Source organism: Diaporthe amygdali (genome assembly GCF_026229845.1).
Source record: "Diaporthe amygdali strain CAA958 chromosome Unknown NODE_3_length_2959817_cov_65_330692, whole genome shotgun sequence".
In the NCBI taxonomy this organism is placed as follows: domain Eukaryota; kingdom Fungi; phylum Ascomycota; class Sordariomycetes; order Diaporthales; family Diaporthaceae; genus Diaporthe; species Diaporthe amygdali.
The window spans coordinates 2,626,966-2,641,959 of NW_026517023.1; the positions used below are offsets into that span (position 1 = coordinate 2,626,966).

The following is a 14,994-nucleotide window of genomic DNA, read 5'->3' on the forward strand; positions in this document are numbered from 1 at the left end:
CGAGTCAGATTTTGACTCGGGTTTTGATTTGTTATCACTTCAGTCGCAACCCTCTTTCACTTAGCCTACCCGGGATCGCGGTTCTAATGCGCTTTGAATTTTCTCTCTAGTTACAACAAACATTTCACCCTAACACGTCCACAAAGTCTCACGTCATTGTTACTATCGTGGTTTACCGCGATGGATGAGACCACTCCGCTGCTGCCGGACGCCGCAACCGCTCCCATTCCGAGAGATGACCAATTACACCGAGTACCGAGCAAGGACTTCGTTGATTTTGATCCCAACGGAGACGATGAGAATCCCATAGACTGGCCGCAGGGTTACAAATGGGGGATTGTGACATTGCTATCCTTCATGGCATTCACGGTGTAAGAGAGCAAGATTTTACTACTTAGGGTCGCCACATGCTTCTGGAGTTTCAGGGGCGACAAACTTAGGCTGACAAGAGTCTCACAGGACCTTTACGTGTATCTCGGTCGTGCCAATTGCAAATACTATCGTGGACGATCTGGACCATGGCAAAGCCGCCAGCTCTTCAAGTGTACTACTTGTAACCATTTGGGAACTCGGCGAAGCGGCGGGTCCTCTACTTATCGCACCTCTTTCCGAGCTGTATGGACGGTACCCAGTTATCAATATCGCCAACACGCTTTTTACAGCATTCACGATTCTCGCCGCCCTGAGTCCATCCACGGGTGTGCTTATTGTTGCGCGCGCGCTCACCGGTGTCGCAACCGCCACTAATGTACTTAGTCCGGCTATCGTTGGCGATATATTTATTTCTGAGAATCGCGGCACGGCTATGAGTCTGATCTCGCTTGCCCCGCTGATAGGGGGAGCCGCTGGCCCAGCAATCGCTGGCGCTGTAGCTCAGACTTTGGGATGGAGGAAGACGCTCTGGATGAGTGCTGTCCTTGCCGGTGCCTGCGAGGTGGCGTTCTTGATCTTCTTCCGGGAAACGTACAAGGTGGAGATTCTCAAACGAAAAGCTGCCCGGCTCAGGAGAGAGACTGGCAACTTGGCACTCAAATCTGAGTTTGATGTCGATGAAGGCGGGCACAGCTGGCAGCTCATCGGAGAGTCCGTGTTGCGCCCCTTGATTGTGCTCAAGAGCAGCTTTGTGCTACAGATCCTGGCATTGTTCGGCGCTTTCACTTTCACCTACTTTTACATCATGTCAACAAGCCTACCGCCAATTTTACAGCAGTACTATGATTTCACGCCAGCTGCTACAGGCTTTGCATTTCTTGCCTTCAGTAAGTCGTCTCCCAACACTTCCGGTCATCTCAAACAGCAATGTTGCTAACATTAGGATCACAAGGCATCGGATCGACCGTATCTGTGTTTATGTGCAACATGTACCTCGACAAAGTCTACATTAAACTGCGCAATGCACACAAAGGGATTGGACAGCCAGAGTACCGATTGCCATTCATCATCATTGGCAGTATACTCTTTCCCATCCCTGTCCTGCTCTACGGCTGGGCGACGCAGTGGCACCTGCATGTGTCCGTTCTACTCTTCGCCGTGGTATTGCTAGGGATTTTCCTCATGTTCTCGTTCCTCCCATTGATGGCGTATGTTGTGGACGCGTTCGGACTGTACTCGGCCTCTGCAGTGAGTGCTGTCATTGTGACACGCTGTTTGATGGGAACATTTGTGCCTCTGGCTACAGAACCTCTTGTGTCCAAGTTCGGATATGGCTGGGGCTTTACGGTATTTGCAGCAATAAGCGTCGCCACGATACCGATTCCGATATTGATTTTCAGATATGGATATAAGTGGCGGCAACTATCCAAGTACACGAGGGACTGATGCCAGGTTGCGCATGGTTGCAACACAAGGAAGTATGCGGCGGAACCGCGACGTGCATGAAGAACTTTGCGTCACGAAAGACCATGATGATGACGACGGGACAATAGAGGGGGAAAACAGCATATTGCTTGTGGATGCATAGCCAACTCACGATGTTTCAAAGAGGGCCTTTTGTCCAAGAGAACAGCTAAAGAAAACTTATTATTTAGAAATAATCGATGCCATGCCACTCAAGATCTGCAACGGGCAGTCTTTGAGACTGAACAATGTAGATTCCATTCTTCTAACAATCCTAACATTCTACAGGTCTGATATCACAAAATCTATTCACCCAGATCGAGATCCCCTCAAGCATCCCTGATGAAATGAGAGGCAAGTACCAGAACTTCGCGGGGCGAACTTTTCCGGTAGCCTCACATTGAACTCGTATACTTACCATCCGTTCGTAAAAGCCTAGAATTCATGACTTGAGAAGTTCATGCCTCTCCAAAATTTGGATGAACAAGTTAATCTTCTTCGTTTTCGTCTCTGGTCTCTTGATGTTCATGAGCCTGAACAAGAAGGGGAACTTTTTCGTTCTCCCCAACGTGCCCCAGAACGCTTTCGCGCGCGAATTTGCATCAAGAGCCGCCTGGAACTCTCTGTCAGGCTCCGCCGTCTTCATACGGTACGCAGCATCCCACCTCCCATCCTCTTTCGCTCGGTCGACTTCCGCTTGACCACTTAGGCGCATCCTGCCCTCGGCTATCAGCCTCTCGACCACCTCCCGATTCACCTGTGACCAGCGGCTGCGGGCGCGACGCGGTGTGAAGCACCTTTCTTGATAGTCATCATCGTGGCCGCGTGCTGTACTATCGACCCAGCCGAAAGATAGGGCCATGTCCCGCGCATCAGTATACTCGATTCCAGGGGCTGTGGACTTGGATTTGCGCAAGAGAAGGCGGACGCCGTCGTTGGGTGGATCCTTGCTGAGGAAAGCTTCCCATTCATTGAGTGTGAAAGATCCCACCAAGGGTTTGTCCGCGACGGACACCATGCCGTGAGGTTGGAAGATGTGGGGCGCGGGAAGACGTCTCTCCCCGATCTGCGCTGGGAAAGGTTGTAAGCTAATGCTCGAAGGATGCCGTTTGAAAATGGGCCCGGGGATCGCTTTGAAGCGCCAAAATGGATATGTGTATCTCGTTTAGGAGTGAACTTGATGAAAAATACGCGAAATTGCACAGTAAGCAGCGGCAGGATTTGAGAGGTGAGACGCTTTAACAAAGGCCTTCTCGGACAAATCGTGTTGTAAGACTACCGAGTAGTGCCGTGTTGTTTGCGGCGGGGTTCAACCCTAGGCTGGGCTCAAGGATGAATTCAAAAATCGCCGACAACACGCTGACAGAACCGAGATAGCCTTGCCCTTAACCCACCCACCCCACCTCTATACCCTTCTGTCCATTAATGCTGATTCCGAGGAACAAGCGACTGATCGGCGATGATGGCCATGCGGGGGCCGATTAGGCCAGAAAATGAGCCTTGACCAGGTGGAGAGATATCTGGAGATTCTCTTAGATAGTACCTAGGTATACATTGTGCAGTATGTATACAGGCAGCTAATTCTATCCAAGTAGTGGTGCTGTTCATGAATCCAAAGCAAAGAGTGAAAATGGTGGAAGCGTTGTTACAATGTTCCTGCCCAGTTCTTGATGATCGCAGCGGCCGCAGGAACCTCCTGGTTGCACCTAGATGCGCCGATCGCTCAAAATTGATGCTGCTATACATAGTAAGGAATTTGATCTCTGGATGATCTCGATGCCATACTCTCAGCGTCAATATGCATTGTTCTCTCTTCCATTATGCCTTCCTGGCTGGACGCATCGTCAGTGAAGTGGTTTCGCCTTGCCTTGCCGGTTGAGATATGTGCAGTACTATAGCCCTTGGACTTGAGAGTGAATGAGTCCATCGGCGTTCCCCCAATTGTCTCGGGTGCTTCTACCCGGCCGGTTGTTCTTGAGTTGCTCAGTGATCCATAGAAAGTACTATAAAGCTTGTAAATCGAGGGCATGGATCCTGCTATCATTCCCACCCCCTCTTCAAGCATTGTGAACAAGCACATGTGTCCGTAATGGTCTGATAGGTACGTTAATACACAGGGAGATCTCTGGCCGTGGCAGAAATCGGAAAGAGAACTCACACAGCTGATCTTCAGGTATCAGATAATATTTTAGGTAGGGCACTCGAGCGATGGTAAAAATGCATGCGCATATACCGATGCTAAGCACACAAATCACTCCCCACTTTTTTCTTCGATTCATATTCATTTTTGCGATCAGAAAAAAAGGTATGATGGCACAAATGCAGTCCGACATAATTGCTACTGCCGTGAACGCGCAGCTGAGCTTCATCAAGGGCTCGAGCGAGCCACACTCTCCTAGCTTCGGGTTCCAGGTCGCTGCGATTGGCTTGCAGTGAAAGATAACACTTATTAATCCCCCAATCGCGTTGGTCGTAGAGGTAAAGATTACCTTGTCCACCTGGTTAATCGTGATAGCAGTGGAAATTGGACAGAGCGCTTCACTCACAATCCACAATAGGTAGCGATAGCGCCGCTGGAAAGTTAGACGCATGATTTGAACAGCAATTGCACTTTTGACAAATGGAATCGTAACCACGACTGTGATTTGCCACTTTGTCAGGTACTCAGCAGCTTTCAGCTGCATGAAATAGCCTCCAGAGTCTAGAGGTGGCAGTTCGGAATCCTTGGTTCCGATTCCGTTGAACGCCCCAAAGACGGCATAGGTAGAAGCTGGAATCCATGGTACCTGAATGCGGTCAGTAGAGAATTCGACGTCGGTTCATACGAGGCAGGCTCACGAATCCTAGCACTGCGAGCGTGTCGTCCAACCCCCATACTTTATTCTTCCGAAGCAGCCATGCCTTGCAATAGACGCGCAATCCGATCGCAATAGTGTCAAGAAATAGTAAAATGACAAGGATGACGATAAGACTGAGAGCAAAACCTCTTGGTTTGATGGGGGGCTGGGCTTGCATGCCAGCCGTCAATTCCTGAGCTGAAAGTCCTGTCAAGTCCATGACGAGACAAGTGTGGAAAATAATTGTCCCAAGTAGCCGAAGAGAAGCTTTGACCCCATTCATTGAGGCAGACCGGAGACGTCAATAAACTCTTGGGTACCCCAATAAGAAGTTTCATCATCTTGCATTGGACTTCTCCCAGGGGCCCAACATGGGCCCGTTTTGCAACCTACAAGCTGTTCCATGAACTGCAAAGCAATCAATCAAAAGAATGAATGCGCTGCGTGGCATCGATGGGACACAGACGGGCAGATACGAAGACGCACATGTCAGCAAGGGTGTTGATCCTTTTGCATGACTTGACGGCTATCACTGCGGTCATTTCTCATATTGGCTAGCAGCCACAGCAGCGCCACGTTCTGTGATAAACTGCACCATTGCAGCTCTGCTTCGAGATGAGAGACTTGTCATCTGGACCTGATCATATTGAAAGATCTACTATAATATCCGTGATCATCAAGACTTGGAATACCAGCCATTCAGCCTTGAATAAGTGACGCAGCACTTTTTCCTTTACTTGGGAAAGCTCATTTCTGGAAATAAAATCTGCGCGAGGTAGTCAACACCAAGGCTCACAGCTGGCTAATGTACCTTTAGCATGCTCCAAATTTAAGGCGCACATATTCAACAGTACTCTTGCTCTGCGAGTCGGGATGCTGGCCGTGGCATGGCCTGCAGGGTTAGTGCGAGTGACAACATATAGGGCTCTTTTGCTCGCCATGACCCAAAAACATTATGGAACCATTCGAATCCTCTTCAGGTTACATAATTCCCATTATTTCAGCCATGACACATCTCTAATTCAATCCCCCAAGTTGAGATTTTGCCCTGTGTGCGAGCTGTTTAGCGCCGAGCTTCGATGTTGCGCTTTGACACTCAGGATGGACTTGTGCAACCATCGCTTGCTTCTTCCCGACTTGAGACAAAATGAATTTCCTTTTCCTTCTCAGGTCTCGAAATAAGAAGAGCACGAACAAAAATGCATGCTTGTTCTGGATCCCTACACTCTTCAATGATTGGGGCTTAACCTGTATCATGTGTTTGCCTAACCGTCCTACGTCTTCCCCTTCACACCGGGTTCCAGGCCCAGCGAGCACACCAACCAGCCACGAAAAATCACAATCGCTGACCCTGATTTCCACTACCCTGGACGAGCACTTGTTCATTGGACAGTTCATCAATTCATTCCATAGCCGAGCCCCCAGTCTCTACATATGACGCATGGAAAGACAAATCCCTGGATGCGACTGTCAATCGCTACCTGGCTCTGGCGAATAAGAAATACTCGTGCCTCTTATTGCTGAAGCACAAAGGCCCATTGTGAAGATAAGGTGTCGCAGCTACCACAAGTCCCTGAAGTGGCAAAGCATGGTCCAAGAGTTAGCTGGACACAACATAGTAACCCCGGAGAGAAGAGGATGCAACGATGCAGATACGTAGCATTTCAGAGCTAACGTAACGCCCAGGAAGAACGCAAGCTGTCCCGCAAGACGCTGTCAAGCCCATTTGTGATAAGCAATATCCGCAAGCTCCAGTATGCCGTCCAGAAACAGGCTCAGCAGATGTGCATGCTCCTTGCCGAGGCAATTATTTCCAGCGAAAGGGAACGGAGTCGATAACGCTACCGATTTTCAACACCGCGCGCTTCTGAACCTTATAAGAATGACAATACTTTAGGTGGAGCTCTTGATTCTGCGAGACACACAAGGGCGGAAACAAGGAGATTTCAATTTTCGTGAGGCTTTGCTGTGCACGAGACGATTTCTTGCTAGGGTTGGCTTAGCAGATTAATGCAGCCGAGTCCCGTTAGATGATACATTTGCGTCAGTTCATATTGCTAGATGCCATGCGGCTTCCGGTCCAGCGAAGTTGATTTGTATTTGAATGGGATCACGTGAGCATCATAAAGACCTTCGTAGGATGACCTCGCTCTCTTGGATACGATGCGCTACATGACACAATAGACCATGAACAGCTATACAGACAAGAGCCAAGGCACTAAAGAGACATGCCTCCGCTTACGGTCTCCATCGGAAGCCGGGATGTTTCCAGTCCAGATCCGAGGTCTCTTCCGGAGAGTAACCAGCCAGCTCTTCCTCGATGCTACGGTTCTCCCGCTTGTGGTTGTCACGCTTCATCCAGAGTAGCGTCAACGTAGCTGTGATCAGGATGGTACTCCCGGTAGCGAGGTTGAGCCCGTTTCCGATGTGATAATTAGGTGCGTCCCAGCTGAAGAAGCTCCAAGTGGCGATTAGTCCACCAATGTTGCCGAACATGACTGAAGTGAGATGTTAGCGCATCTGGTCTTCCATGCAGACAGCCGGCCTCGAACTGTCGGTCGAGATGTGGATGACTCACCATTTGTGCCAATTGCCGCGCTACGTGCTGTGTCACTCACAACATTCGCACTCACTTGCGCGTTCGTGAGAGCGCCGAGCATGAAGGCGGATGCAGTGATGATGAACGTAGCGCCGTAGCGGACCTGAGGATTCTCACTGGCCAGGAACATGATGTAACCAACCATAATAGCAGGAGCGGCACCAATGATGAAGACTTGTCGCCGGTCGATTTTCGAGCTAATGAGTGGAAACAGGAGGGTGAAGAACGCGCCGACGATGTAAGGAGGTACGGTGTAGAGCTGCTGCTTAATCACGGTCTCTTTGGGGTAGATCGTCTTGACTATCGTGGGCAGGAAGAAGGCCAAGCCTTGGACCGTGACATTGTTGAGCAAGAAGATGAAGGCGGTAGACAGTGTTATGGGGTTGAAGATGCCGCGAAAGATCTTCTTCTTGTCTATGTGGTCGAGGACTTGAGTCTGCCCGACACGCTCGGACTTGACGCGGGCGATTGCAAGGTCTTTCTCTTCCTGGCTGAGCCAGCGAGCGGTCTCGGGCCTGTCGGTGAGGGTGAAAAAAGAGATGAGCGCGAGCCCAACTGTGATGATACCCTCAATACCGAAAATCATCCGCCATGTGTGCAAGCTGCCGAAGCCCGGCAGCTTCAGGATTGCCGACGCAAGCAGACCACCAAATGCACCTGCTAGAGGCGCCATGACAATATCTAAATAGTTTGAAAGTTAGCAGAGTCCGCAAACTAAATGCTGTTGCAACCAATTTCTGGCCTCAAGGTGATGGAAAGTTGCATACACATCGCGAGGCGGAAAGCAAGTTCGCTGCGGCGGTACCATCGGGACATGTAATAGGCGATACCCGGAAGCATTCCGGCTTCAAAGATTCCAAGGACAAAGCGAACGCCAGAAGCCTGAGCCTCTGTGTGCACAAAAGCGGTGCCGATCGATGAAATACCGAAGCCCAGGGAGGTGAGCGGTATGAACCAGCCTGGACCCATCCACTTGCAGAGAATGTTTGCTGGGATCTCGAACAGGATGTAACTGATGTAGAAGATGGAGAGAAGTGCGTTGTAGCCGTTGTTCACAAGTTTCAGGTCTTTTTCGAGTCCCGCAAGACGAGCATTACCTGGTTACTTCTCAGTATCCTGAACACTTCTGAGGCCTTCGAACGGTGTATGATGGCTTACCGATATTGGCACGGTCGATGAAGCAGAAAAGATATAGCAGGGCCACGGTCGGAACGATCATCAGGTCAATCTTCCGTCGAAGTTTGGCCTCTGCTGCTGGGTCCAGTTGCACCAGGGATTGGCCATATCTGTAAAAGAGATAATCAGCACAGACGCGTACTTGTTGTCAGTAGACACTGGTAGCTCACTTGTCTGTCGCATATTGACCCTGCCCAGCAGCGGTTTCCAGCCCTGTACCGGTGTCCTGATGGACATAAGACACGCCGTCGTCCTTGTCAGAGCTTGCCATGTTATGGTCGGGAGTGCTGCCGGAGTTTGCAAGTGTGAGTCTGGCCTAGGAGGGTGCCCGGGGATAGAGGGCTAACGAGACACTTGGAAGACAGATAACCTTTATGGATATCGTGCTCGGATGCAATCCTCAAGCATGGAGGAACGGCGCAGGGGCCAGAAACCTAGATAGATGGAAAGACGTGGGGCAAACGGCCCTTTTCTGCATCACAAGCCAAGCTGGGAGTCGACCTGGTGCATGGACTTCGACAAGAGATCCATCGGATGTCGCACCGCTGCCACCCATCCACCCATCCACCCATCCACCCATCCACCCATCCACCCATCTCACTCGATGGGCTATCCAGCGACAGGGCAGCTAAGTTTCTGCCACGCGTTGTCTAGCCCCTTTTGCGTTTGCTCTGGCCTATCAGTTCCTTCCTTGGCTTCACCGTCCGTGACAATGTGGAAGAAAGAGCGCTGCCCCACAGGCGACTGTGCCCACAGCTTTAGGATGGCCCCTGGTCCAATTTGGGCTCTCTTGCCTATTGCGTTGGCGGCATTTGATTGCGGACATCCACCGTCGACGCCAATAGTTCCTTGTTTTCAAGGTTTCCCCGCATCCTCCCCGGATTTCCCGCCCAGGATTTGGGGAATCCTCGGACAAGCCAAGATCTTAGATGCCCACTACTGTCTCCAGTTCAGTATGAGAGCCACGCAAATATGATGTTGACGATGCCAGCATGTTTATCTAGGAAGGTGAGAGGTGTCCGCGTGCTGTTGTGTTTACATATGTCGCATATGCGAGATAGTGCATTGTTCGGTTGTCAACCAGACTAATTGGAGAACGGGAACTGCACACAGCACAAGGGTGACATCCAAAACTTACCCTGCATGTACATACATATTACACATCACAAGGAGGAAGATTCTTTACCCACACGTCATGGGTCCTCAAATGATTCACCCCGGCAGGACTCTTCAATGCAGTGTAGGCCCGGACTGGATAAGAAATTCAGTCTTCAAGAGAAACGATGCCATCGAGGAATTGAGGATAATCACTTAGCGCAGGCCTTGTGTCTGTACAGCCGAGACCACTACCGAGATGTAACTCCCAAGACATGCTACCCAATGCCACACCCAGCATTGGTCCGTTCGCCTATCTTGGCATGCAACCGCCACGATCTGCTAAAACGCGGACCCCTGGAGTAGCCCGGCAAACCCGAGGTTTTACCACTCTGTGTGAGTTCCTTGCCATGGGGTCGATGTCCCATTCAACTTCATGCTCAGATACCGGCGCTCGAGTCCCCAGACACAAATTTCCAGCTTCCTGGATGCTGTTGGTATAATTCGTTGAACTGCCAACGCGCTACATTCCTGGTGTCGAAATACGCGTATTAACACGTCTTTAAGTATAGAATCCATTTGCGTAGCCCACCCCAGATACTTGGAATACAATGACGAGGTTGATTCGCCACGGCTGATGGGTGTGGAAGCCACTTTATGGAACGCTGACACAGAAGTTTTCCAATCGAACGCCGCACGAAGACAACTCGATCTAACAACAATTCAAACTTCTACTTGGAAAGTCCTTTTGACTGGGACATAATATGATAGGCTTGTCAAGCTGATACGGTGCCATATTGATATCTCGACCGAGACTGCGGCACAGCGAGCAACAAAGGATCGTCTTTTTCACTGCATATTGCGCAAGGAGCTATTTCGAGTTTGGCAGGAAGCATGGTCTATACATTTACCCAAGCCGATACCCCGGCCGTAGCCGGACCCGAGGCTATTCGGCAATATCGGCTAGTATCTCGCTTGACCGGTCTCTCATCCACAATCCTGGTAATCTTGCTTCTCCCCAGTATAGAAAATGGTAGGCGATCAAGTATCTGACAGGACAGATTGTTCCACAGCTGTTTTGGGATGTTAAGAGGCTCAGCTGAACGTGTAAAAACTAACTAAACAACCCCAATTTGCTGCCTGCAGGGGCCGTTTGACAAGGGAATGGCGTATCTATTAGGTGTCGGCAAAGCTATAGGCTTTGTCGATGTGAACACAGGTAACTTCCTGCTTCCCAATTAGGAGGTAGCGTCTGCGATCCAGGCTCTGTCTTTTTTTGGGGGGAGGGGGGCAGGCAAGTCTAGCCCCCCTGCAGACACTTGTCATTGCATTGCACTGCTTCTTCGACTCCACCGTGTATCTAGCCGGTATGGTAGACGAGCACGATTGGACTTACAGATGATGGCCACTTTAGGTGGTTCAGTCTGTCAGCACCATCTGCATACGTTCAGCACCGAATTCACGCGGACTTGGCTGGGAACAACTGCATGCCTAACCCAAGCTTAATATTCATCCTAGGGAATAACTCTTTGTTATTTTGTAACAACTGTAATTCAAAGTGGGAGTATGCTAGAGTTATAAAGTATATATATTTATAAATAGTATAAAATTAAGTAAGACGTATATAATTTCTTTCTCTGAACATAAAGTTTTATAATAATGAAAGATTTCTAAAACAAAATTCTGTGATATACAACTTTTTGAAATAATTATTCTATCCATTCCCACTTTTACCATTTTTGGAAAGTCCATTACATCCCACTCGCAATTAAAGCGTTCGAATTAACCACGGAAGTGGGACCTAACCCGGGGGATTAGGAACGCACAGCAGGATGTCGGCTATTTTTAGTTCATAACGAAAATTGTTGTTCCAGCGGCAACTGGACTACCCATATAAAGAAACGTACCGATGACTGTTCTCAGTGGCCGACGGACTCTCATCCTTCATGATTCGAGATCTCAAGTATTATGACCATTGTTAGTTACGAGACGCCGCCATTATGGAATCCTATCAGACTCAACCCAGGCCAACGGTCCTAATTACCGGAATAAATGGCTTCATCGCAGCTCAGGTCGCAGCTGCATTCCTGCGTGCTGGCTATTCCGTCCGAGGATCGTATTGGTCCCAGAACCCCTTGCCTAGCCAACTTCTGGATGCATTGCATAAGGAGACTGCTGGCGGCAATGATCATGAAAACTCCTTCGTTGAGGTGGTCGAGGTGGAGGATATTACCCGTCCAGGTTCATTCAACCAAGCAGTAAAGGGTCAGTTAACATCCACGGACTGGCTGTACCTCCCTTCCTCCCACCACCCGGTCGGACCTCTGAGTGATGCACAAAATAGAAGCTGATTTCTTTGTCAAAAAAACATCAGGAGTTGTTGCCGTATGCCACCTTGCTTCACCCATATCACTTGAATTTACCGACCCTGAGCCCGTCATGCGTGCAGCCGTCGAGGGAACACTTTCACTGCTTCACTCTGCCCTGGAGCATGCTGGTCCTCAACTCAAAGCCTTTGTTCTTGCCGGTTCATCAGCGGCTATGGGGCTTCGCTCCCCCGATGACAAGACTTCTTCATTTACAGAAGAGAATTGGAACGATGCTGCTGTGAAAACGGCTCAAGAGTTGGGGAAAGACACTCCAGGCCGTCTTATCTATGCCGCCAGCAAGACTGCCGCGGAACGGGCATTTTGGAGCTTCCATCAGAAGACCCAAGGTCAAAGGCTTTTTTCCATGACCGCCGTCAACCCCGCCACCGTGTTTGGCCCACCTCTTTACATGCCTCCACGGCCGGATCTGCTGAGTCCTTCAATCCGAATTCTATATGACACTGTGGTCGAGGGTAAGGGCGTCTTAACTGTTCGGGGCGGAGGCACCGTCATGTCCTCTGTTGATGTCCGCGATGTGGCTCGCTTGATGCTTTGGGCAGCCGCACATTCCCATGAGGCAGATGGGCAGCGTTACCTCGCCTGCGCTTGGGATGCAGCCCCCGGGCTTATCAGCAAAATCCTGTCAAAGAATTTCCCGCAACTCTCGCTCCCTTTGGACGAAATCAATGGGCCTACCTCTATTTCCGATGGTGGCAATCCTCTCTACAATGGCGACAAGGCTCTAAAGGCTACTGGGCAGGACTGGATTGGGCTTGACAAAAGTATTCTGGATACTGCGTTTTACTTTCTGTCCTCGCAGTCATCCACCATCGTCGCATAAATAGAAGCATGAGTTGAAAGTATTGATTCTACTGCACCGTGGTTCCATCACTGGGCCTAAAGCCTCCCCGGCAGTATCCGTGCACCACCTGCTAGAGCACTAAGATTGAAGCTTTTGTTTTAATTCTTTCAACACAGACTGTACCGAGATCCACGACTGGAGAAGAAAATTTCAGTATTCTACTCTCCCTTCGGATGGGTGCACCGGTCGGCAATCCTGCCAGCTCAACCTCTCGTGTGATCCAATCAAGTCAGGTTGACAGAACAATGCATTCCCATGCTTATGACCTCGAATAGAGTGAAGGATGAATGAGAATTAAGAGAGATCCCACCCATACGAGTAGGTGTAGTAGTTTGCCTAGTCACTTGGGGCGCTCAATGCTGAGCTTCCTTAAGACGAACCCACAGAGGTGGCTTCATCCAAGTCAGATAACCCTTGATGTGCTTCATTCCATCACCCCATGCCTTTTCTGTCTGCTTGCCCAAGAATCCGCACTCCAATTCCAAGTCAAAGTTCCACAGCATGTGGACCAGAATCAGACGCAATTCGAAGTATGCGAGGTTCTTGCCAATGCACACTCGCGGTCCAACACTACATTGAGGAGCAGGAAGTTAGGGCCGAGTGACGTGCTTGTTATATGGGAGTGTAGACATTATTGTCTTACCTGAAAGGTTGGGAAGCATCCAGCCTGTCATCTGCGTACTTGGGGTCGGATAGCCATCGCTCCGGATGGAACTCGTCGGGGTCCTTGAAGTTACATGGCAACCGTGTACAGCCATACGGCGGGATGGCGACACAGACTCCTTCTGGCAGGTAGTTGCCGTCAACAATAGCGCCGCCTTTGGGTACAACCCGTTGCTGGCTTGCCGCAGCTGGCGAGAACAGGCGCAGCGCCTCGTTGATCGTGGCGTCGAGGTATGGCAGCTTGTCCGGGCCGACGTTGTCCCAGATGATATCCGCTTCGGACTTGAACAAACCAGACTCCCGCACCTCCTGGATAAGACGCCGCCGAGCCTTGGCCTGCGTGCAGTAGAAGTATGTCCATGCGGTCAGGGTACCCGCCGTGGTCTCACTGCCTGCACTGATGAAGAGAACCATGTTGATTATGATCTCGGTGTCAGTGAGGCTGTTGCGGGATTCTTTGTTCTTGATGATCTGATAGATTACATCAGGGTGATTGCGCAAAGCCCCGTCTGCTAAGCGCGCGACCGTCGTCTCTCTCGACTTCAAGAAGTGCAGCTGTCTCCACCGGGCAGCCTCCTTGGGTACGAGAAGCTGTGTCAATCTCAGTGATAGCCAATTCCCTACGCCGGCGATCCGACGTATGGCTTGCTCCCAGGCACCCGAGATGAACACATTTATGATAGCTGTGGACCAATCCGTTGCGGCTCCTTGGTCCAGGCAGCCAAAGGGCTTGCCAAATGTGAGGTCTCCCATGAGATCAAATGTCGTGTATGTGTCTCGAGATTTGTAATTCGTAAGCATCAGCCAATCCTAATGACGTTAAATCACAATTAGAAGTCTCATACGTACACCAACTGGACATGTCGACCGCCTCTCCCTGACGCGTCATTTTCTTGAGCTGAGAAATGAGTTTATCAATGTGTACTTTCATGAGTGACTGTTGTTGCAGCAGAGCTTGGTTAGTAAAGCAGTAAGCCATTGCACCGCGCTGCCTCGCATGGTCCTTGGTGGCGAGAGGCGCCATGCTGATGCCCATTGAGCCATCTGGCGCTTTCGCTACGGCGCCGATGAAAACTGGGCTTTTCTCCATGTTGGGAGCCGGCCTCTGGAAACGCATGAGTGAAAAGCTGCTTCACAATCTGAGGCTTAGCTTACTCGAAACCCGTAAATATCATCCCAGGCCTGTGCATTGATGAAGCTGAGTTCATTGGGGGCAACTCTTACAACAGGGCCTACAGCGAACGAGGGAATTGTGATGTTAGTCCATGCAGGACACTGGAAGTTATCGACAATTGCTCACCGTATTTCTCGTGGAGGGCTTTATAATAAAATTGCTGAGTGCCCCGAGCCAAGTGGAAGGCAGCTGGTACATCCGTGAGACTGTTGATCAGGGGCCCAGGATACTTGCTCAAGGTGTGGAAGAATCTTCGTCGAATCACAAAGATGGCCAAGGACAGCACAACCTGAGTCAACAGTCAGTGACCGCAGCCACTAATTTGTCGCACTTCAACGCACCAGAATTGGGATCAGTTCACGGGTTAATTGTGTGGGAGCCAT

The 14,994-nt window shown here is 50.2% G+C and overlaps 5 protein-coding genes across 5 annotated transcripts; 2 read left to right on the plus strand and 3 right to left on the minus strand.

Moving 5' to 3' along the window:
- Window positions 1-180: 180 nt before the first annotated feature.
- On the plus strand, window positions 181-2,240 carry J7T55_003203 (major facilitator superfamily transporter; the record flags this gene model as incomplete). The annotated part of the gene is made up of 4 exons (XM_053138356.1): window positions 181-371; window positions 460-1,259; window positions 1,325-1,645; window positions 2,125-2,240. The coding sequence occupies 4 exons, from the start codon at window positions 181-183 to the stop codon at window positions 2,238-2,240; spliced, it is 1,428 nt and encodes a 475-aa protein (XP_052999068.1).
- Window positions 2,241-2,278: 38 nt separating this feature from the next.
- On the minus strand, window positions 2,279-2,854 carry J7T55_003204 (uncharacterized protein; the record flags this gene model as incomplete). The annotated part of the gene is made up of 1 exon (XM_053138357.1): window positions 2,279-2,854. One exon carries the CDS (start codon window positions 2,852-2,854, stop codon window positions 2,279-2,281), a length of 576 nt encoding a protein of 191 aa, XP_052999069.1.
- A 3,929-nt stretch (window positions 2,855-6,783) lies between these two features.
- J7T55_003205 (mfs transporter) lies at window positions 6,784-8,719 on the minus strand (the record flags this gene model as incomplete). The annotated part of the gene is made up of 6 exons (XM_053138358.1): window positions 6,784-6,841; window positions 6,916-7,171; window positions 7,252-7,953; window positions 8,040-8,369; window positions 8,431-8,558; window positions 8,619-8,719. 6 exons carry the CDS (start codon window positions 8,717-8,719, stop codon window positions 6,784-6,786), a joined length of 1,575 nt encoding a protein of 524 aa, XP_052999070.1.
- Window positions 8,720-11,543: 2,824 nt separating this feature from the next.
- J7T55_003206 (uncharacterized protein) lies at window positions 11,544-12,753 on the plus strand (the record flags this gene model as incomplete). Its single annotated transcript, XM_053138359.1, has 2 exons — window positions 11,544-11,808; window positions 11,918-12,753. 2 exons carry the CDS (start codon window positions 11,544-11,546, stop codon window positions 12,751-12,753), a joined length of 1,101 nt encoding a protein of 366 aa, XP_052999071.1.
- A 374-nt stretch (window positions 12,754-13,127) lies between these two features.
- J7T55_003207 (trichothecene C-15 hydroxylase) lies at window positions 13,128-14,994 on the minus strand (the record flags this gene model as incomplete). The annotated part of the gene is made up of 6 exons (XM_053138360.1): window positions 13,128-13,344; window positions 13,418-14,213; window positions 14,287-14,542; window positions 14,593-14,669; window positions 14,738-14,900; window positions 14,953-14,994. 6 exons carry the CDS (start codon window positions 14,992-14,994, stop codon window positions 13,128-13,130), a joined length of 1,551 nt encoding a protein of 516 aa, XP_052999072.1.